The sequence below is a fragment of the Gymnoscopelus microlampas genome (assembly GCF_963454915.1).
Source record: "Gymnoscopelus microlampas genome assembly, chromosome: 17".
Lineage (NCBI taxonomy): Eukaryota > Metazoa > Chordata > Actinopteri > Myctophiformes > Myctophidae > Gymnoscopelus > Gymnoscopelus microlampas.
The window spans coordinates 35,223,721-35,248,477 of NC_139954.1; the positions used below are offsets into that span (position 1 = coordinate 35,223,721).

At 41.3% G+C, this 24,757-nt stretch overlaps 2 protein-coding genes across 3 annotated transcripts in view; one reads left to right on the plus strand and one right to left on the minus strand.

Moving 5' to 3' along the window:
• Positions 1 to 2,614: 2,614 nt before the first annotated feature.
• LOC311064644 (beta-1,3-galactosyltransferase 1-like) lies at positions 2,615 to 3,607 on the plus strand (the record flags this gene model as incomplete). Its single annotated transcript, XM_084084554.1, has 1 exon — positions 2,615 to 3,607. The coding sequence occupies one exon, from the start codon at positions 2,615 to 2,617 to the stop codon at positions 3,605 to 3,607; it is 993 nt and encodes a 330-aa protein (XP_083940680.1).
• A 1,495-nt stretch (positions 3,608 to 5,102) lies between these two features.
• stk39 (serine threonine kinase 39) overlaps positions 5,103 to 24,757 on the minus strand; it is a 37,914-nt gene continuing 18,259 nt past the window's right edge. The window contains exons 14-18 of one of the 2 annotated variants that reach the window (XM_084083931.1): positions 24,681 to 24,742; positions 15,265 to 15,317; positions 14,453 to 14,521; positions 13,905 to 13,969; positions 5,103 to 7,138 (exon numbers count right to left, since the gene is read on the minus strand). In XM_084083931.1, the coding sequence (XP_083940057.1) occupies positions 7,064 to 7,138; positions 13,905 to 13,969; positions 14,453 to 14,521; positions 15,265 to 15,317; positions 24,681 to 24,742 (324 nt within the window). In that variant the 3' untranslated portion in view covers positions 5,103 to 7,063. Of the gene's footprint in view, positions 7,139 to 13,904; positions 14,016 to 14,452; positions 14,522 to 15,264; positions 15,318 to 24,680; positions 24,743 to 24,757 lie in introns of both variants that reach the window. The other variant, XR_014602685.1, reaches the window with a different exon arrangement.

Consider the following 24,757-nt stretch of genomic DNA (forward strand, 5'->3'; position numbering starts at 1 on the left):
CGTGACAGCCCCTATCTGAGATGCGTTGTAGGTTTGTAGATCAGCTATATGTTCGGCGCACGGCACCGTCGTGACAAATTATAAATCAAGTTTTAGTGCAGCTCCTTTTGTGCGGCTCCTGTCAGGTCCCCGTCAGGTCTGCCCTCCCTCTGCCCTCCCTCTGCCCTGGCTTTTCTGTCTCTCTACTACACTCACCTGTGAATAAAGCATGAAACGCCCGAAAAATAAGACATCTGAGAAAAGGAACAGCACCACTGCAGCGTGGTATAGTGCACAAAGATGGTGATTGTGGTGGTGGTGTGTGTGTGGGGGTGGTAAGGAGGGGGGGGGGGGACTCAAGGGAGAAGCTAGTTATCACTGCATGGCTCTCCCTTTTACTGCCATGTCATTATACGGAAGAGAGATCTCAAAATATTTTGTTCCAGGGACCCCCAGAAGCAAAGATTTGAGTTAAAAATGTTCGCTTTAAAAATATTTATATTCAAAGATTTGCACACATTTTCACGATTTTTCATCTTTTAACATCAAATCTAAAAATGACACAGATGCGTTCCAGGTCTTAAAGGGTTAAATCAACACTCCGGACTTTGATGATGTCTCTTTAAGAGTGTTCATCATAGTGGAATTGAATGTGTGCCAGGACACTCTCAGACAGGCTATTGTTTGAAAAGAGGAACAGTTCTTGCATTGTCTCTTCATTCAAACTTGATACATGAATGCTATACAGTACATTACCTATTCATGCAAGGTTATGGTCTTTGTTGTTTTGTGACTTTGTAAACGTGACAAAGCGTGAAATGAAGATACTAAATGATATCTTCATACTTTGCCAAGCTCTCACCAATATAGCAGTGGGATGTGTTTTTTTCAGTGGTGTGTTTGAAGCACATTCTAAGGTCCTTGATGCCATTGCAGAACACAGAACTGCATTTTTAAGAACTCCCGTGTAAAATTACCTCACCCCCCCGCCTCGAAAGCAGCATTGTATCACATAATAATAAAACATTATCTCATAATGATACATCTCATAACACATTTGTTCAGGATAGTCTGATCATCATGTCCAGCTTAATAGAACCGTACATTCCCTGGACGTCCACTACGCTCCCAGGATGCTGGTCTCCTCACAGTCACAACAAATAATAAAGTAACGGTTGGTTGGGGGCAGAGCATTCACACATCGTGCCCCCTATCTCTGGAATACTCTCCCTCAAGTTGTTAGAGATGCCGACTCTCTGGGCATTTTTAAATCCAGGCTAAAAACGTATCTTTTTTTCCCTGCATTATGGTTCCCCCTAGTTTTATTGAACTTATTGCTTGGTTTATTGCCACGTTCTTGCCCTGTGGTTTTAAATATTGTTCAAAATGTATTCTCTTTCTTTTTTTTCTTTTTTTTCCTTTCTTTTCTTTGCTGTGTACTGCATGGTAACCTGTTTGACCATGCGGGCGCATTTTACGGTGTTTTTTGACTACTATGTATTTTGTGTTGTGAAGTGCACAGAGACCACTTGGGGTGATGTTGCACTATAAATAAAAATAAACTGAAACTGAACTGAAACAGTATCATGTTCATTATCATGTCAGAATCATGTCAGTGATACTGACATTGACCATGATACTGACATGATAATGACCGTGATAGTATCGTGGTCAGTATCATGTCGGTATCATGATACTGACATGATACTGATGATGTCAGTATCAGGTGCCCTGTCACAGCCCCTGTCACAGGGATGTCAGCCCCTGACACAGGGATGTCAGGTCCTGACACATCAGGCCCCTCTCACAGCACTGTGTGACAGGGATGTCATGTCCTGCCACAGCCCCTGTCACAGGGATGTCAGCCCCTGACACAGGGATGTCAGGTCCTGACACATCAGGCCCCTCTCACAGCACTGTGTGACAGGGATGTCATGTCCTGTCACAGGGCCTGACATCTCTGGTAACACATTACCATGGTAACATCATGACACCATGACAGGACCATGACAGCCCTGCCATGCAGTGCTATGAGAGGAGCCTGTTGTGACCTGTTCTCTGCAGTAGTTCTACAGAAGTTTCTACATCCATAATAGTTTATTAGTATGCAATCTTATGACAAATCTCACTGAGAGGATAGGTCTGCCTCTGCCAGAGGCAGTACAGCGTTATTTTTATGAAAGTATAATGCTGTAGTTATTGATACAAAAAAATGCATGAGGTGATTGTGATTGTTTTTCTGTTTCATTTAATTTAAAGGTTTAACAGTACTTACTCTTAAAAGCAAACTAATTTATTTTTTCTCTGTCTCCTGAATGTATTAAGGTTTTTGTATGTTAATGTCTCTCTCTCTCTCTGTCTCTCTCTCTCTCTCTGTCTCTCTCTATCTTTCAGATTTAAATGGAGGAGCGGGACTGTCTGCAGGAGGAATTGGACGCCCATACAGATATAAACTACTGTGCATTTAAAAAAAAAGGAAGACGGCATCTCTTCTCTCTGAAGCAATCCATTACTGACAATTAATGTCAAGCTGCACGTTGGAGCAGCTTAACGCTGCCTCGCTGGGAGAAAGATTGCTAATGGAAGCAAAGCCTTATAAGATCCATCACATTAAAACACACCTGAATACAGCATAATGCCTTCAAAGGTCTCATGTTTATACCTGTTGACAGTGGTCTGCTGGGCGAGTGCACTGTGGTACCTGAGCATATCCCGCCCGACGTCCACGTACGTCGGGCAGATCTACGTGCCTATACGGAAGACTGTGAAACAACAACCCCAGAAAAACGAGACCTTCAGCAACATCCACACTCGCCCCCTCAACCCACATGCCTTCGAGTTCGTCATCAACGAGCCCCACAAGTGCGACGCCGTCACGCCCTTCCTCGTCATCCTGATCAGCACCACGCACAAAGAGTTTGACGCCCGCCAGGCCATCCGCGAGACCTGGGGCGACGAGAGCGTCTACAGCGACGTCCGCATCCTCACCGTCTTCCTGCTGGGCCGCAACACAGAGGACGTCCTCAACGAGATGGTGGAGCAGGAGAGCCAGATCTTCCACGACATCGTGGTGGAGGACTTCATCGACTCGTACCACAACCTCACCCTCAAGACCATGATGGGCATGCGCTGGGTGACCACCTTCTGCCCCAAGGCCCAGTACGTCCTGAAGACCGACAGCGACATCTTCGTCAACATGGACAACCTGATCTACAAGCTGCTGAAGCCCACCACCAAGCCGCGGCGGCGATACTTCACGGGCTACGTGATAAACGGCGGGCCCATCAGAGACATGCGCAGCAAGTGGTACATGTCCAGAGACCTGTATCCGGACAGCAGGTACCCGCCGTTCTGCTCGGGCACGGGCTACGTGTTCTCGACGGACGTGGCGGAGTCGATCTACAAGACCTCGCAGCACACCAGGCTGCTGCACCTGGAGGACGTGTACGTGGGACTGTGCTTGCGCAAGCTGGGTATTCACCCTTATCAGAACAGCGGTTTTAATCACTGGAAAATGGCCTACAGTCTGTGCCGGTACCGGCGCGTTATCACCGTCCACCAGATTCCCCCAGAGGAGATGCATCGCATTTGGAACGACATGTCCAGCAAGAAGCACCTGAGATGTTAAAGAGGCATGGGGGAACGCCCGCTTCTGTTTTTCCATTCTACCTTTTGCTCACTGCAGAATATTGTAAGAATTGTGTGAGGGCTTTTCTAAGTTTCTGTTTCATGCACAGCGAAAATCCTGAGTGTCAGTTGAAAGTGTTAACCCATTAAGACCTGAGGGCGATTCTAAAAATGTTTTCCAAATCCTAACATTTTGAAAAAAATACATTAAAATTTTTTTTCCACGATTTTTCAAAAAATAGCAGATAGCTACAAGATCTAACAATACTATATTAACCCATTAAGACCTGGAACGCATCTGTGTCACTTTAGATTTCTTTGGCTATTCAAAAATAGCAGCCCCACTTGTGGGGCTCGTTGAAAAGTCTTGACATTTTTTTTTTTTTTTTTTTTTTTTAAATAATAGAAAACAGTTTTAAGAATCGCCTCAGATCTTAATGGGTTAAAATAAAGGTATTTTGTTATGGCTGAATCCAATTTAACTTCAAACCAGAACTTCATCTACATCATGCTCCATTGCTCCCCCCACCCTTGACCATTTTCAAGGACCGTTGAGAAGTCAGGAAATAAAGCTGAAAATAGCCAACGCTGCAATAAGATGAAATGAAATATTTTAGGCCAAAATTCGTATAAAAATTCGTAATTATTTAATTTAGCTTGCGGTCGTCATTTCATCATTTCGTCTTTGTTGGACAGTAAGCAGTGGAGGAAAACGCAAAACATTTCACTGAATCAATCATTATATGAATTTGCTTGTTCTTTTTGTTTACATGTCGCTGCCTCTTGTTTCTGACAAGAGTCAGCTTCTGTAAATGATCTTTGCATTTACTGTAGATGCAATTCATTTGCCATTTTTAGGTTATTTTCCTAGGGCTAATTATCTGTCGGCTTCTTGCTTCTCATTAAACCAGCTACTGTTCTTACTAATGTATGCTTTATGTCAACAGCTGTTTCTGCTCATCAACATCGCTGCGCATCAATAGACCTACAGTATCATGTTGTGCAAGTATCTCCATACCGTAACAAAGGCCGTTCAAGAGTGGATGTATTATCATTAGTATTTGCATATCAGTGCTTACTGAAGAACTGCTGTTGAAATAATGGGGGGAAAAAAAACTTTTATATTTTCTAGAATGCGAATGGCTTTAAATGGCCATGTTTTGATTTCAAATGTTTTCTTAAGTTTCTAGTATTATAAGCTATTGTGACATTTACTGTGAAAGCATCTATCCCAGAAGGGATTGTTGTTATATTGTATGTTTTTATATTAAACAACACATACTTGTATTAAAAGTTAAACTATATGCCTTTTACTTGTTGTCTTTCTCCAATTCCCTCAAATTTTGTTAGTCTCAGGTTCTTCTCATGTTTAGCCAATTATTTCAAATACTGTGAGAAAGAGGCCAATTTCAAGCCAAAACTAGTTGTATTTTGATAACATACAGTAACTTCACAATGTGTTCAATCAATACCCAAATAGGCCATGCATACTTGTTTTAATAATAGCAATTCTTTATTTGTTGCTCCTAGGCAGAAATTTGAAATTGGCTGATTACATAGAGAGAACAGGGATAATATGCTGACATGGCATACATACTGTACATAGAAAACACAAATAACTTACCTCCCAAAATAAAGAATTTAGTACAAGTTAAATCCATTCAGTACTGAAAAAATAATTTAGACCTACTGGACTTGTTTGGACTAACAAATGGCTCGTGAACCTTTCAGTAGTTGCCTTTTGGTTTCATCTGCAGATACATTGTCATACAGTACATTTGAGTTACTACTACTACGAGTGTGTGTGTGTGTGTGTGTGTGTGTGTGTGTGTGTGTGTGTGTGTGTGTGTGTGTGTGAGTGTGAGTGTGAGTGTGTGTGAGTGTGTGTGTGTGTGTGTGTGTGTGTGTGTGTGTGTGAGAGAGAGTGTGAGAGAGAGTGTGAGAGGGGGGTTATTGTAGTGCAGTAAGACAGAACAGATAGTAGAAATTGTCTATGAATTTGTCTGCTAGCTCGGTTGCTGAGACCGCATCAGCCAAAGCTGATTACATACTGTAATAGAGGCTCTGTTATGGTTTAGGTGACATTTATCGAATGGTACAAGCATACCATTTAGAATCTACTCCCAGGGCTAAGCATTAGCTTGTCAGGTGCATATACTTCTGCCCAAACATGTTTTATACCATGTCCTCTTAACTTGAGAAAGATAGAGTATTTTGAACTGTATCAACTGCTGGAACTTTTATGTTGTTTGAAATGGTTATAAGCAGGTTCTGCTCTTCGTGGTCTCACTCATTACCTACTTTTGTTTTAGGCACAGAAAAATGAACAAGGCACCTTGAAGCATCAACACTGTCATTGGAATGATTCGCAAATTATACATGGGATCACTCAGGTCTCATTTTTCCTGTCAACTAAACTTTAGTTACTAAAGCAACAATCATCCCTTCTTGTCACGGGCATACATTTACACAGTAGTATATTTCACTCTCTTTTAAGACATTCATTATATTATGAAAATGTGCTTTTTTTCTTTTAAATAAAATATTTTTTTACATTCTGAATGCAGGATGAAACACAGACAGGGGGAACATCTCAAATAAGTGGGTCCGGAAAACTAATTTGGTTTTCACTGTGGCAACAGAACAGTGCAAGGAAACAAACAAAATACATTCTCGTTTCAATAAATAATAAAGAGCTTGGCTGGATGCAGAGGTAACATAATTTAAAGGAACACTCCACTGTTTTTCTTCGTGGCTTCATCAGTAGGCGTAATAATACTGTGCTGAGCCCATCAACGCTCTCCGTATCGCCAAGGCAGCCAATCTAAAGCACTTGCAGAACTACAGTCATTCCCTCCTCTGCAACTAGGGGGCAATGGTGTCAAGAACCACGCCTTTACAGTGAATTCTGGGTATTGTAGGCTCAGACAGACAGCAAAGCTCCACGTTCGGAAACATTGAGAAACATTTTTCTTAGCCGGTATTACATATGCAATCTCAACGTTTTTGTGACGTTTTGAAACATTTAAAGTGACAAATCCGTTAATTCAATTAATTTCGGACACTGGAGAATTCCTTTAAAACAAAATAAAATATATAATAATAATAATAATACACATCCAAAGCTACATCTTAAATCACCTGCTTTCACCACCTGAGTACATCTTTAGTTTCCTTGGGCCTTATATCCTGACCCTGTGGTTGTGCGCTGCGCTGGGCGGTGGAATGTTGTAAGGTGGTAAGGGTTAACGGCAGCAGAGGGGGGCAGTGAGCAGGGAGCGGGGGCTGTGACTTGGCAAGAGTCTGGCCTCGGGGGGGCAAGTGAGAGGGAAGGCTAACGTGTGTGTTCGCGGGGTGGGTGGGGGTCGTCGTGAAGGGTGTGGCAAGGGTGCTTCCTCAGTCCGTCTGCCCTGAACTGTCCTCTCCGTCTCACCTGCTTCGGCCACGAAAGAGTGCATCAGCTAAGGCTAAGCTGGGCGAAGCCGATGAGCTTCACTTCATCAGGGATCTCTGTGTCATCACAGCCGGAAGCCTGGAACGCGGGGAAAAAGGCAATCGGTGGGGTCACAGAGGATCACAGTCATACAGTCAGGGTTGCCAGATCTGCTTATTATAATTTCCCCCGCAAGATTTTATTTGAAAATAGCCGATCTACAAGCTTACAACGCGTCGCATCGCGGCGCGTTGTAAGCTTGTAGATCTGGTATTTTCAAATAGCTGATGTATATGTTAAAAGTGCTCGTGTGGCCCATAGTCGCTTCTATGGGCCACACGACCCATTGGCTATTGAAAATAGCCAGATATACATCTGGCTATTTTCAAATAGCTGACGTTAAAAGTGCTCGTGTGGCCCATACTCTCTTCTTTTTGGCTGGTTTTCCTAGACCTGGTTGCTTGTTTCTCTCACAGAATCTGGCAACGCTGCATACAGTACAGGGGGTTCGGGTCACATCCTGTGACTCTCGCTTCCATCAGCAGAACCTAATCCTCCGACATCCGCGGAACAGCTGTACTGTAACAACTGGGATTAGCCCAATGGATTCAACCTACTTACTGTGGTAAGCTTATTGTTTCACGGATTAAGGCTTTTTTTGAACCGTTTGGTCTTACATTCTGAAACTTTTTGAGATCAGCCTGGAAAAGTACAGTATGGTTTTCTGTTGTATCTAAGTCTCTGAACCTGGAGACACAAACAGTTTCTAGAACAGGTTAGAACAGACTATCAGTTCTTCAGGATTCCCAGGTCTCCCTTCCTTGGAAAAGAGATTTTGTTTAATGTCAATGAGTTTTCTCCTGGTTAAATAAAGGTTACTGAATTCTCAATTTCAGCCCGCACCCAACCCCGACGAGTTCGGGCCGGCAATTCAAACAAGTCTAGCTACCGAAGGCTGCCATGATGCTGTAGGGGAAGATGAACTGATGAATACGTTGATTAATAAAATTGGCTCACAATACAACATAAAAACTACTGCATTGTGGAAGTACAGTACCAATCTTTTTTGATCGTCTGTTTATTTACTTGTGGTGGTGACTGACCGGTGAGATGTTTTTATATCGTGGAATGTTTTCGTGCATGCATGTCCACTACACGGAGGCTGGAGCCACACTGCTCAAATAGCTAACTGACTCAGCTACTAGAAGTTGATTAGATGTGACTATAATGTCACAGTCTATTTCTCTCCCATTCCCACTCTTTCACTTTCTCTCTCGCGTGAATTATTATGTGACGCATCGCGCTCATCCAATAGCGCTATGTGATTTAAACCTCTGCCGACGTGCAGCCGATTCGGGTATTAATAATCTCATTGGGTGGGGGGGGGGGGGGGGGTTTGGGCCGGGTCGGGCTGATTAATGCATGTCCTGAACGGGCTCGGCTCGGGCTTGGGCTTCAACTCATTCGGGCAGGGCTAGGCCGGGATTACATTTTCCGGCCCATGCAGAACTCCACATAAAATACAGATGTTCAAAGTAATTGAGTTGTTTTTTTCTCCCAAATTTTGTCATTGCCAATCCCTCCCAGTTTCACTGCCTGCTGAACAGGTGGCCTAACCAACCTTTAGGAGTTGCTAGTGCAGCGACAAAGAATGCCCTCCCCTGCCAGCTTCTCACCCACGAACACGACCAATCGTATTTGTTGGAACGCCCGACCAAGCCGTAGAGGAATCAAACCGCAGTATCCATGGCGGTTAGCAGGAACTTTTACCTCTGCGCCACCCAGATGCCCCAAGAGTAATTCAATTCAAACAATCTTCTTATTTAATGCATTTCTAAGGTTTAGGTGACCTACTATACTGTAAGCCAACAGGATTATTTTAACTTTCAAAGTTGGCAAAGAAATAGCTACGAGATTAGTTCTTTATAACGACTTGCCGTTCAAATTTAGCTTAGTTCACCCTCTAAACTTTGACAAAATACAACCTTTATTTTATTGACAGTTTCACCTTCCAGTGACTGCATTGTCTTGCTACATTTTAAACGAATTATACTGCTCGGTTGCTTCTCACAGAGGCCATGTTACAGGCAACGTGCATTCAGATTTGTCTGAGTGGTCCCCGAGAGCCGATCGATATCACTTTTTCACTCAGCCATCCCCCTGTGAAAGAGTCAGAGCGTGAGTCAGTAGCCTGATGCCTGCCGGCCCTCCAGCAATTTACACCTGATCAGGTAGTCGCTCTCCAACCCTCCAGGGTGTCTGATGGATATGCAGCACTGAGCAGCCGCAGAGAAATCTGGTCCACCATGACTCAAGCGGTGGTCCACCGACCACTAGTGGTCCATGGCAAAATTACAAGTGGTCTCTGGGAACATGTTTTTTTATTTTATGTATATTATACCTTAATCCATTTAGACCGGGGAAGCATCTGTGTCATTTTAAGATTTCTTTGGGCTATTCAAAAATAGCAGATCTACAAGCTCATAGCGCGGCACCGAGTGCCGCGCTACGAGCTTGTAGATCTGCTATTTTTGGAAAATCGTGAACATTTGTGCAAATCTTTGAATATGTATATAGCTAGCTAACATTTGTAACTCAATCTTTGCATCTGGGGATCTCTAGAACAACATATTTTTTATATTTTTGTTTTTTTATATTTTTATATTTTTATGTAAAAAAAAAGGAATTTAGAAAACATTTTTACAATCGGCCTCTTCGGTCTTAATGGGTTAAAATACGTTTAGTGTGGGAAAACAGCTTGAAATTAAATATTGACTGTTAACAGCTTGATACATGTTGTTTTGCTCAGTGTCATGCACCGAAAATAGCAGATCTACTAGCTCACAACATGTGTTGTGAGCTTGTAGATCGAAATATGATAGTGGACCAGAACCTAAAAAGGTTCAGAAGCACTGATCTAGTCCTTCTTAGAAAGCCTACCGCGAATGCTGTGAACCTCTCGCTTAGTTCGGTCATAAAAGCTGCTCTGCTGCCCACCTACACCTTAAATCTTCCCAGTGACAATTTATGTATTGTTCTCCAAGCGAGGATAATTATTCTCTATGTCTGGGTTTTGTGTGACGCTGCAGACATAATTCTTCTTTTGGGTGAGGGGTCTGCATGGGAACCGGATCGAGTGCTGAATGGCAGCGTGGATTTTATAGTAGTGGTCACACATCGCAGAAACGTATTTCCTTCTGAGTGTCTCAACAAAAGTAGCAAAAATAGCAGATCTACAAGCTCATAACGATGTGTTGTGGAGCTTGTAGATCGGCTAATTTTGCTATTTTTAAACATTCATTTTAAGTGAAAGTAAATGTGGTTAAAGTGTGTCTGTGGGTTTTATAAATGTTGTAACCAATGAAAACCTGTGACTAAATATCACATTGGATGCATTGAAACACTGTTTCTTTTTCCCATTTCCTGAAAAGTAACCATTTTGGACATGCAAGATGTTTGCCCAACGGCGACAATATGAAGGACAGAGAGTGTTGATATCTATCTAGCTCAAGCCTGAGCCTACAGCTGCAGCCTGGCTCTCCTAAGATCCCTCCACCTGTGACATTCGCCAGCTGCTGATGAGATGAACATGGCAGAAAGGTCAGAATGAGATGTACTGTAACCTGACACACAGATGTTGTTTACCCACAACTCCAGAAACGCTGCTGCTGCTGCAACACTCTCCATGCACGGAGTTTTGTCTCAGAATTTGCATTGCCTTTTACATGCCGAGGTTGTCAATGCCATACTGAGGTGAATGCGAGGAAAAGACACTTATCAAGCAACAGAAGAAAGCGTAGTAGAATCCATGCCTCCGTTGTGTGACCCGTGTAATTAAGTGCTCCTGGAAAATTGTGTATTTTGTATGATGCTGTACAATTCGGTATGTCTCATGTTTTTGCGTTATGAACGCACCTACTGGGGAAAATAATTCCTTGAGGACAAATAAAGTATAAAATGATCTATCCTGCATTGTTTGTCACATGCTACAGTACACTCAGTGGTGGAAAAAAGTACTCAAATGTTTTACTGAAGTAAAAGTATCAGTGCTGCAATTTAGAAGTACTCTGTTCCAAGTAAAAGTCCGGAATTCTAAATTTCCTTGAGTAAAAGTACAAAAGTATTGGTATCAAAATGTTCTTTAAGTACCAAAAGTAAAAGTACTAAAATGTTTGAAAATAGCCTAGGTATAAAATACAGTAGGGCTACGGTAATGTAGGTAATGTGGTTAATGTATGTTTTATAATGTAATCATTTATATCTGCAAAGTAACTAGTAACTTAAGTTTTCAAATTAATGTAGTGGGGTAAAAGTACAATATTTGCCTCTGAGATGTAGTGGGGTAGAAGTAAAAGTATAGACAATTGGAAATACTCCAGTAAAGTAAAAGTACCTCAAAATTGCACTCAAGTACAGTACTTGAGTAAATATACTTAGTTACTTTACACCACTCAGTACACTCATCTAACCATTGCTGTAATCTGCAAAACAATTCAAACGTTGGTCCTAACCATACTGTAGCTACACCACAACGTTGCGGTGTAGCTACAGTAAAGTAGTAGCCAATTATTAGCTTCGCAACATGAGGCACACGTAGAGTACAGCCTGAACGCATCGGGTGTTGGAAACTTCCACCGGGACACTGGTCTTTACAAATGCTATTTGCTCGTGTGTGGCATGGCTATTAATCCTAGCTGTTCTCATCCAACTGCTCCCATCAACAAGCTGTGTTTGCCCACAGGCCTGCCGCAGACTGGATGGTTTCAGTTTGTCACACGGCACGCTTTCTCTGTGTGGAAAAAAACGAGGATGTGGGCTATTTCTGAGATACAGAAACTGGCCTCGGAGAATCTAAATTTAGCTAGGTACATTGCAATACGTACTGTGTAACATTTAGGTCAGTGGTTCTCAAAGTGGGGGCCCGGGACCCCCTGAGGGGGGTTCCAGGGGGTCCCCCCCAGCTGAATTAATTAGGCATTAATTATAGCATCAGAATTAGTTGAACCACTTTCACCCTATAGGACGAATCACTGTGATGTCACACTAACAACAACATTCACTTCCGGTTAATTATATAAACTAGACCATACCCGGTCGGCGCAGCGCATCCGTGGGGGGATATGCGCACATGATCTGGCAACCCGGGAGGCACTTCGTCCCATAGCTGGGCAGCCGCAGCTATGGGACGACATTCTTTGACACAAAAACGCTAATAAGAAGCTGAGATTTGATTAAATTGAAAAACGGACTTCACAGTTAAGTTCAGATGGTAATGGTCAATGGCTGTGTGCAAAATCAGAGCAATTGGTCCAGCCAGTGGGGAGAACCGGGTAGCTTCACCACCACCACTACAAACGCACGCACAGAGGTTACTAGAATTATAGTAGGATAGTAGGATAGTAGGATATCCTACTATCCTACTATAATTCTAGTAACCTCTGTAGTAGTGGTGAGTACGTGAGTGAAGATACCCGGTTCTCCTCACTGGCTGGACCAATTGCTCTGATTTTGCACACAGCCATTGACCATTACCATCTGAACACAACTGTGAAGCCCGTTTTTCAATTTCATCAAATCTCAGCTTCTTATTAGCGTTTTTGTGTCAAACACTGTCGCCATGGTTACGGGGCTGCCCAGCTATGGGACGAACTGCCTCCCGGGTTGCCAGATCATGTGCGCATATCCCCCCACGGATGCGCTGCGCCGACGGGTATGGTCTAGTAATTATAATTGTGTGTGGCATACACAGGGGTGTAGTAGTTGCATGCACGTGCCAGCCAGACTGCTGCGTTCTCATTATGAGCCATTCAATGTAGCGGTATGAGTGACTCTCTAACTAAAACTAATGCACTCATCAAGCCCAGTAATGAATATTTGTGCACATTGTGCGCCTGCGTGCACGTGCACAGTATGTCATTAAAATGGCGTTCTTCCCACTCATCATGCACATACATACACATGCAGTGATATACTCTGGACTTAGGCATCATCCACCCGGAAGTAAAGGTAAACAGACTTTGTGATTGGGTCTATATAAAAAGGCTATTTGAGAAATAGTCGATCTACAAGCTCACAACGCGTCACTTAATTTTAATTAGGGCTGGGACTTTAACTGATTACTGTAATTTATATTAATTAATTACAGAAAATTAACGCGATTAAAAAAATTCATCGCATTTTAATCGCGCTTAGTTTATGCACCACAGAACTCACTGGACGAGTTTCAGGTGTACCGATCATACCAGTGCACCAACCAACAGCCAACACACCCCAGCGCACGCAATGGGACAAGCCGATCAGACTGCTTTGCTTGGCCCAGTGGATGGGAAATTTAGATTTAAAAAACTCTCTGATGGAAGCGTGGATAAAAACACGGTTGTGTGCAGAACTATTTTTTGTTGCTTAAAGTTATGTATTCACTCATTGATTCACTCATATACCAAAATCTGTTTTAACTGAAAAGAAATTGCTTCTCAGGTCAAATATTGATATGCGATTAAACATGCGATTAATTTAGATTAATCAATTACAAAGCCTCTAATTAATTAGAATCATTTTTTTAATCGAGTCCCAGCCCTAATTTCAATTAAATATTTTGAAATATTTGAACAACACAAATCTTGTATGGGGGTCCCTGGCACAAAATATTTTCAGATAGGGGTCCGTGGCCAAATAAATATTAATTTGGGGGTCCTTAACATGAAAACGTTTGAGAACCGCTGATTTTTGGTTGTTGGTCCCGCACAAATAGAACCATCTCATCTCAGTCTCACTGACCGTGACATAAGAGCAAAACGTGCATGGTCAACTGGGCTATCTAAAGACAGAAGGTGTTGTGGCACAATTTAATCATCCGGAAACTCACCAGTTTAAAGGTCAATACTTTGTAGGTGGCTGGGTCATCTACAATCTTCTGAAGGTTAGCAGCAACTGCAACAGTAATACAGAGACAGCTTCTGAAGGGCACACACGCATACTGTGCATTCATACATGAAACACCATGTATTTGTGTTGACAAGCCTGACATATCCTAGTGGATTGATTTCTACATACATCTCTATCACTGTAAATCACTAGCACCATCACTATCTCTATCACTCATAAATATTCATATGATCTTAACTTTACACAATAATGTAGATTTATACGGTCAGATATTAATTTAATATGAAGTCAGTTATATAATATGTGATGTGTAAACACATTTAACATGATTGATGATAATGTATAAATCAGTGTGTTTGTACTGTATACTATACTAAAATAACTGATGAAAAAAATACATTAATCAAAACATTCTCCTCCTACCATGGTGATTTATCACTTAATCATTGAATGAGGCATGCGATTCACAATGCACCTAAGGCAAAATAACCTAATGGTGTACATTTAAGCGAGGGTATTTTTTTTTACCAATCAAAACATCAAGTCCGCTGACAAGACCCGCTGAAAACAGCTCCTGGGAAACGCCATCAGCAGTGTCTGTTCGGGGGAATATAGAAATTCTATTAAAAACACTGTACCAACACAAGCATGTCTGTTCATAGTCACCACCATTGGACCATAATCACACGCCAGTAATTTAGCTCTTAAATCATAAGCACAAAAAACAGTGGGAGAATAGATCCCGCACAAAACAATGAAAAAATAAAGTAGGAAGCTCCTCAAATGCAGCAAAAATATGTATTAGTGCTATTAAGGTAGTGCACAGAGTTCAATCAGCAAGGGACCCAGTATGCATGCTGAGGAATAATAATAATGCTATCTGATATAGAACATTAGTTCGAATAGCATTTCCTGGGCTACTTGTACTGTATGTCAACAGTCTATTGTGTTTTTTTGCTGTTAAAGTGCTGTTTAGGGCTGCAACTATCGAGTATTTTCTGAGCGATTTGAAGAAGCAAGTTTATTTTGTATATATATATATATATATATATCAACAAATCAAGGTGAAAACACTGTAATAGATTTTTTATAATTGACAAGCTCTATTTAAAACTTTGTCTACAACAGTGTCACACGAAACTAGTGAAAATAGACGATCTCTCTCTCTCTCTGGATTCTTAATAGGACTGGTTGACTGGTTTGACAATTGATGCTTCATATCCATAAGACTCAAACCGCCGTGGTCATACGCGATATTAAAGACGTCTATGGGAACTCAGAACGGGGCAGGAAAACCGCGAACCAGGTAGGACCTGATCCAGTAGAGACTGAGCTCTTACCTCGACCAGGAGTGAATTCAAAGCGGATGTCATTCAGTTCCTTTTTGGAGTTCCTGCGGAGGGAGACATACAGTAAGAGAAATGAGACATGATGTAATGTAAGAGTGTCAAAACAATACCTCAGATGTCACATTCTGTCTCTCTTTTTATTTCATGTCTCTGGCTACTGTATGTGTGCAGACAGACAGACACGCAGCACCGCCATGTGATCTAACCACTCTGGTTGACAAGAGTGATGACGAGGAGGTGAAGTGTCCCGGCTGACCCGCCACACATTTAACACGACCGCTCTGGAGCTTAACACCCACCACACCCACACACACACCCACACGCAAAACATAAGGACGTGTGTGACACTGTCGTCCTTCGCAGTTAACCCGTTTCAATCCGGGGGAACGCGTCTGTGACATTTTAGATTTTAGCCATAGCCATTATTTTATACTTTGGGCTATTAAAAAATAGCAGATATACAAGCTCATAGCGCGGCACTCGTGAGCTTGTAGATCTGTGATTTTTGAAAAATCTTAAAACGTGTGCAAATCTTTGAATATACATATTTTTTCAAGTGAACATCTTTAACTCAAATCTTTGCTTCTGGGGGGGTCCCTGGGACAACATATTTTAGATGGGGGTCGGCAGCCAAATACATATAATTTTGGGGGTCCTTGACATGAAAAAGCTTGAGAACCACTGATATTATAGCAACATACGGTTCACAGAAAACTGTTAGGATTTAAAAGATATGGGTTAAAGGACGACTTCACCCTTTTTCAATCTTCATATAATTGGTCCTCACTAATGTTCATGATAATAATACTACTGTCTCAGAGGAGGGCAGTGGACAGTTCAGAAACCAGTGACATCATCGTTAGGCAGGTTTCCTTTTTCAAACAAGATTGTATTTTATTTTTTTATTAACGCGAGAACAATGGCTTCCACTGGTAGGCTGGTTTCTGAACTGTCCACAGCCCTCTTCTGAGACACAGAGGGGATAGACAGAAATGGTGCCATATTATAACTACAAAGCATTAGTGAGGACCAATTACATGAAGATAGGTTGAAAATGGGTGAAGTCCTCCTTTAACAAAAATGTGTTGTGTGACAACAATCCACGCCGTTGGAATATAAATGTGATATACCTGTATATAAACATAAATCACCCTACAGTACTGAACTCAAAGTAGGCAATTGGTTATGTCAGGGAGCTATCATGGGAAAATGATGGGCATTAAACTGGTCTGTGAAAGCCTTTATGATATCATGTAAAAGCTGCCTACAGTAACAGAAAAGGCCAGGCTTTGACCTTCATAAATCTTTAATGAAGTATGAATGACTTTATATAATCCTGCAATCCCCGCGGCAAGCAATATACAGCCGGATTATGAATAGCATTATACTAAGGCCTAATTTGTACACTTCATCGTGTGGCCGTGTTGCTTTGCTGAAAACAGACTTTGTTTGTGGGGAGCGATACATTATGATATTGCATAAATTAGGCTTGAGGGAGTTAACAATACTAATTAATAGAATACGATTCGGAGGCTAACTAGAACCACCAGGGAACTTGTAAACGTTATGTCTCAGTGGTTTAGAATTCGATAATGATGAGCAGTGTAAAGGAAACATCTGCCCAGCTGTTTCTCCTGGATATTTCATACTCACCCACTGAGATTTAATTCTATACATGCTATACACACACACACACACACGCACACAGGTCCTCAAGCTATACGGAGATGTTAATTAGTGTATTGGGGTGATTGTAATTCCTCTAACCCACTGAATTCATACTACTACAACAAGAAGTAATTAATTATGAGGGCAATATATCACAATCTGGCCCTTTTACAGACCAGGGACCTTCACAACTCTAAGAAAGTATCTCAAAGTGTCATTAAAACTATGGACTGCAGCAAAAATTGCTAATTAATAAGTATGTACTGTACTAGCTGCAGTGTAATACAGAGTCATTCTGCTGCAATCACATTACTCATCACTGGGGTACTGTGTCATATCTGCTGACATTGCGTTTGAATAAGGAGATGAGATGTTAAAGCTACTTCAAATACGATCCTTTACTTTGTAGCAGTGTTCAGCAACTTAACTGATTGCAGTAGCTTCTGTAATTGTGTACAAAAACACAATTTAGGAGTGGTAGGCAGGGGAACTGTGGTGATTCATTCAAGTTTGGACGCAAGCAGGATGAATCACCGCTATCTAAGTCATCCCTCTCCCCCCTGACCCCCATTTCAGATCAATCCCAAAAGTAAAAAGAAATAACAACACATCTATAATTGGTTTGTTAGTAGGGAAGCCATACAGAGCCTTTCACACCAAGCACTATAACTATAAATATATAGTTTTAACTAGAAAAGTGTGCTCCTCGAAGCACATGTTTCCGCCAGGCTGGGTTGCCAACCTAGGGTCCGCAAACGTCAGTCATAGCCAATCAGAATGGAATATGAAAAATCGGACTGATACAGTACATCTTGATCACATGACTCCAGAGATAATGTGTACCGATTTCTGTGATTTATGGACAAAATGTGTACAAGTAGTACTAATACTAAAAAGTGTGTTTTGACTCAAAATGGCTGGGGCCCATATGGGGAGAAAAATGTGATCGTACGACCTACGGTTCAAGAGTTGTAGGCCAAAAGGTGATGGTGCCATACGACAGAGTATACATTTAGCATTACGCTGTAGTCCTCCTCCCCAGATAGATCAACAGCAGATGTTTCCAAAAGCGGTCCATCAGATTACATCGCACAGAGGCACAAAGATCGTGTTGGAGCATTACGGCTTCATGGAACGAACTGAATACTATCTCTAAATTTGAGGATTATAGTGCTTGTTCATACCACTCCTCCAAACGAGCCATCATGTTTGCCTCCTCTTGGGAGATCATAATGTTATCATTCCATCAGAGAAAAGATAAAGTCTACTCTACACCGTGGCTGAAAGCTTCGCTCGAAAAGTGCGTGGGATACCTCTGTATCCCCCAACAGTCGTTTGGGAGCTTACCCCAATACTTTGGAGGATGAAGTGTTTTGTGAACTTGCCAATGTAAATGTGCCACTTCAGGATTGCTTAACCCATTAAGACCTGAAGACGATTCTACATGTCTCCTAAATCCCAACAATATTCTGAAAAACATATGTTTTAGCGCTCAATCTTTTTCATGTCAAGGAACCCCAAAATTATATGTATTTGGCTGCGGACCCCCATCTCAAAATATTTTGTTCCAGGGACCCCCCAGAAGCAAAGATTTGAGTTAAAAATGTTCGCTTGAAAAGAATATATATATTTGCACACATTTTCACGGTTTTTCATAAATAGCAGATCTACAAGCTCATAGCGCAGCACCTGGTGCCGCGCTATGAGCTTGTATATCTGCTATTTTCGAATGGCCAAAGTGTAAAATAATTCTTTTTAGCTCAAATCTAAAAATGACACAGATGCGTTCCAGGTCTTAATAGGTTAAAAACTTCAATAAATATTGGACTGTCACACACTGAATGTGCAAAATCCAGAAAGGGAGGGAGAGATCTGCACAAGCAGTGCATTACAAAATGTCACCATTCATCACCGGTTCCCCATGGGACACCGAAGTGATGTTTGTCAGTACAAAACATTACAGTCTGTCGACAGTAGAACTGATCGCTATGTTTAGGTAAGCAGGCCGTAGATCTTTCTAAGCACATTCAGCACCAATTTGAGGTCAAGGCCCAAACAAACAGATGGCCTTGCTGTACAAAAAAAAACACACAGGTGTATTCTAAATTCTATGTCACAATGACGAGAAGGCAATTTCCTTACACACTCCAGCGAACACAATCAATACAAGTCTGGGGGGGGGGAGAATCCTCACTGTTGTATGTTCGATGAGAGAAGAGAAAGCACCTCAGACCTCCAATCTTGACAAGAAAAGTACACATGACTGAGCACATGCTGTGGGAGGAGATAGAGTTGAGGCCATCCATTTTCCCCATTGTAAATTAAAGCAGATGTCAAGCTTCCACACAGAAAACAGAACATTATTGCATTTAAACTATGACTTTTATTTACGAATGATATGAGCTCCATTTGGCTCATCATCAGTATGCTGCACTGCTCTGTGCACCAGAAAAGGACACTGCCACCCGATGGACAATTATTGCTTCGCACAGCAAGATCTTTCAGGAGCTGCAATGTCACTTGTTAAACACTAACCTTTCTTTCATTTCACAAACCAGCATGTAATAACTAGGCCAGGTTAGGGAACCATTAATCTGAGTTCTAAGAAGCTCTCGCATACAAGGGGAACCATTAATGTTATTTCTGGATATACCTGTTCATCCACTATATCTTCATCATACCAGTTTAGTTTCACCTTTCTAAAGTTAGGAGATCTGATGCCATCATGACAACATCTGCAGGTCTACGGTTTTAACTTTCTTTTTTATGCTGCTAATTTTCACATCAACTATGCTCACCTTATGAGATAAAAGATAGTAATTTTGTTTTGTTTTGTTTTGTTTTCTTAATGCCAGACACGTTTATTTATCGTATTAATTTGTATTTTTTAACTCCCTCAAGAATAATTTATACTATATTAGAATGTATCGCTCTCCAAAAACAACATCTGTTTTCAGCAAGTAATGAACACTCAATTTCACCCAATTCTGCTTTTCTCTTGTTCCTTTATTGCTGGGATGATATTTCCATAAAGATTCAATCTAATCAGCCTTAACAAACACATTGTTGAGAGAGAAGACCAATTAACAGTCTGTTACTCTTTCAAATGACAGATCAAATAGGAATGATATGTTTTGCGATCTTTAAACATTTAAACGCAACACAAACAGTTTAATCAAAGCACTTTGCGGATTGTTAGCGTTGTACCATTTGTCTCATACATTTTGTCAATCCTCACACTACTCCTCTAATGAAGACAACAACCACCTATCAAGTACTGGACTTTTATTTTAGTATTCTCTAGTCTTTTAAAATAGTAAATGATGCATTTATAGGGCGCCTTAACACCTTTATCCAAAGCACTTTACAATGTCACCCATTCACTTACACATTCAAACACGGATGGCACAGGAAACCATGCAAGGCACCGACCTACTGTGCTCATCAGGAGTAATTAGCGATTATGTATCTTTCTCAAGGACTAGGGATGCAAATGATCAATTAATTCATTAATTGATACATAGTTGATAACCTTATCGATCGATTAATCGATTAATTGATAAGTGGCGTCTTTTAGGGCCAAAAGCAACATTCTTGTCCGAAACTGAAAATGAGTGCAGAAACATAATTGCCTTGATTTACTGTATGTAACATTAACGAGCGTCAACGAGCATCAGCTGGACACAGACACACACACCTCCCCTCTGCAGTGCATGGAGTCTGTCTCATTTCTCATGATGGAATATGATTAAGGATTACTGTGATTATGGTAAGCTCACATTTGATATCCCACACACACCACACCTGTTACTTTCACTAGCCCAAAAAAAAAAGTTTGGGCTAGTTTGGTATTCATTTAAAATCGAGCAATTTAACAGAGTAAATTCTTAACGGTAGTTAATCTATTATAGATGAATTGTTAACATCCCTATCAAGGACATTGACACTAAGCCAGGATGAGATGGGGATAGTACCAGGAACTTTTGTTCCAACACTTTTCTTTTAATAACAGATCTATACAACACATCGCAACGCAACACATGCTGAGCTTGTAGAGCGGCAATTGTTCCTTCATGATACGTCATATGACAAAGTAGCATAAATCAGGCTTAAGTGATTAACTCAGTTACTACTGATATAAGTCCACTCATCAGTGGAATGACAGAGCTGGAAAAAGCCCAACAAACTCAACGCAAAATTAGTTGGTTGAAAAAGAGCAAAGAGATTATCCTCATTACTAATTCCAAGCTGTTAGCTACAATCATCATAACAGCGTCCCAGATGCTTTTAAAATGTTGGACTAGAACCAAACTTCAGTTTTCCTGAAAAGCCAGGAAATGGTCCAAATTGGCCTCATATTTTCTTTCTTTGACTCTCCAAGGGCTATAATCTAAATACCTTGACTGAACTAAATAACAACTAAATAACAATTAAAACACAGGTACTTACAGCACAGTACTGTGCCTGTCTGCATCATATGCAGCCTCATTCTCTCATTGGCTAATACGAATGGCTTTGATCTCCAAACTATGGGAATACTCCCATTGAATAATACTCAAAAGGAATGCAGTCTTTCTTCCAAAAAAATGCTTTTAGAAAGCCTGTTATATCAAGCACTCATTTAATCACGTACATTTCCTTGAATCCTATAGTCAGTCTCTGGAACATCTTGTAATAACTGCAGTGCTAATGCCCTTTCAAATTATACCAAAAATTCCTGGCAAAACCAATTCTAGCCTTCTGTATTCATCCCTTATACATGACTAGTGACTTTCTTTTCATAGACTAGTCTTACAACCTGCCGCCCCCTTATCTTGCAATTACTTCAAAAGCCTAGAATCCATTGGCCAAAATTGTGGCTTACAATAATGCCACTAACTCCTAAGATACTGGTATGTCTGCCCTCAGACAGAAAGGTCGCTGGGTCAAAACATTCCATGCATGCCAGCAACTAATCTTAAACATGGCAGTATGCCAACATATCGCCCGGTCCTACAGAGTTCTAAGTCACCATGATATCTCTTGATCCCATGAATGCAGTTTGATTGGTGTGAAAGGAGCTGTAAAGTGTGAGGATTCATTTGCACACAAACAGGATCTTTCAAACGCTTTGATATAGTGCAACAAATCATGGTTGGTGTTGGGTTTGCAAGTAAACAATTCTACCCTTGTACATGCACTGAGCCTGAACGGGATTTACCAAAACATCTGCCAAGCTATTTTTGAGCACAGTCAAAGGCTGTTAAATGTGACTAATGTGATCCGGCCTGCATAAAAAGGTATCTTGCTACTGGATCAAAATGTAATGTAAGTGTTTACAGTCATTTACAGTTTGCCACTGCATAGAAATCCCATCGTTAATACATCTACGTGGTACTTCTATAGAGAGCACGTCAAAACAGATTGCACCGACAAGCCTGCCAGGGCTCTGTGGGAGTTGACAGGGCTCAGCTAAATCTGAGCCACTCGTTGAGTCAAAAAGACTAAAAATCTAGAATCCTTATTACTGAAGCGCTCTCCTTTAGCTGCTGGGTGACAGATACTAAGTGTTTCAGCTCAGATCACACAAACCGATCTTGTCTGGTGACATGTTTCCTTAATCCACTAATAAGGACATGCTGTGTATTAGTGTCTGAAGCCATAACATCTCTGGCCAGATACCTAACAGAGAGGCTGGATTTAATTCAAGGCTTCCAGCATATGCGATTATTTCTGATACGGGATATACATTTATAATCCATTCAAGCAACCTAAATAAACAGACATTTGTAAACCCACATATAGATCTGATCACCCAGTAGTAGCTAAATCTTGTCAAGTTACATGTCAGGGTTAAAGCCATTCCAAGCAGTTACAAACAGTAAAGTCTGTGGTATTCATTTTATTCTGAGAATGCAAAAAAAGGACCTGTACGGATCCATTTTTTTTGCACTCTCAGGCTTAAATGAACACTCCTGATTCAATTGAGAGTGTAGCCCAATATTTGCAGTGTTTGTGAGCAGAGGGAGGGAATGGATGGGCTTGTGTTCCACATATTCTGCCTGGGAGGGTCCTTCAAACATCTGTTATCTCATCGACCCAGAGGCTGCTCCGCGCCCAACTCATCAGGGAGCTGATGTCAGACATTCAGCTGTCTGGAAGGGCCAGTTGCATCCTTTTTTCAACACAGTAGCACTCTCTTTTTTTTTCTCTGCCTCTGTATGTGTGCGTGCGTGTGTGCGTGCGTGCGTGCGTGCGTGCGTGCGTGCGTGCGTGCGTGCGTGCGTGCGTGCGTGCAGAGAGAAATAATAAGTCACCCATAAAGTTGCACATTTGCATTCCATATCCTGTTAATATATTATGTTTCAAATATGCAACCAGTTTGCTGAGGATGGAGGTGAAAAAAAGAAAAATTCAATACAATAAACAGTCTGCAGGAGGAGGTTTTGATTGCTTATTGAACTATCAGTCTGAGGCCACCTGCTCATCTTCATAAAAAGGCAAATATTGTTATGAAGCTACAAAAAAAAAGCCTTCACTCGTCCATCGGAATATTTTCATAAGCGACAGCATATCTTTTATGGAATATGCATAAATGCATATTCCATAAAACATATTGCATAAATGCATATATGCATAAATGCATATTGTGGAATGCATATTCCACACTGTGAGTGTGTTAACAGTAACTTCTCATTTAGTCTCAGAGACTAAGGCTAATTGTGGAGCACAGCCAAGGGAGAGCCAATGGAGTGTAAGACTCAAAATTAGGAACAAGGCATCCATAGCCATGCCAGATCATCTCTCTAATCATGAAAGATCACTGGGTCTGCAGATAGCACGCTGCATGGATAGGTCTTGGTGAACAGGGACTGTTAGGATAGAGACTGACAGGGCAAGCTACAGAAAATAAACCTTGTCATGCTAAGTATTAAATCACATTGGAATCTCCTATCAAGGGAAACATATGAGGGGTGCAACAGTTAATCTAACTCGGTGCTTCTCAAACTTTTTCATGCCAGGGACCCCCAAATTGATATATATTTGGCCGCGGACACCCATCTGAAAATATGTTGTGCCAGGGACCCCCAGAAGCAAAGATTTGCGTTAAAATGTTCGCTTTAAAAGAAATATATTCAAAGATTTGCACGAAGAGTTTTCAAAAATAGCAGATCTACAAGCTCATAGCTCGGCACTCGGTGCCGCGCTATGAGCTTGTAGATCTGCTATTTTTGAATAGCCAAAGTATAAAAGGTTAAGATTATTGTGATGCTATATTCACACATTTTGCTGGGGACCCCCTGGAACCCCCTCAAAGACCCCTGGGGGTCCCCGGACCCCACTTTGAGAACCAATGATCTAACTAATCAATTTAACTGATAATAAAATAATGATTGAGAAATTAATAATCAATCCCTCTTTTGGGTATGTCATTAGGCGAAACATTTTCAAAATCTCTCATGTAGCCCAGATCATTGTTGGGCCGGACTGGCCATGAAAATGACAACTGCGGTGGTTGCAAACTACAGTAGTAATGACAATTGTGCTGCGTTTTTGCGCCGCTTAGATACAGTATGGCCCATAATGACATTTCTACATGGAACTTTAACCTTTTTGACCCAACAGGTAATCCTTTCTCCACGGCAGCCTATAGCAATTCCAAGTTTCATAAAAATCCACCCATCCATTATTGAGTTATATATTATTCACATGCACACACATGCGAGAGGTTGTGGGATTGATTTGACTCATTGTCTCACCTTAGCCGTAGGACCATGTTCACAGCACCTTGGATGTATGGTGTGTTCTCAACCACTTCTCCCTGCAGGACAGAAAG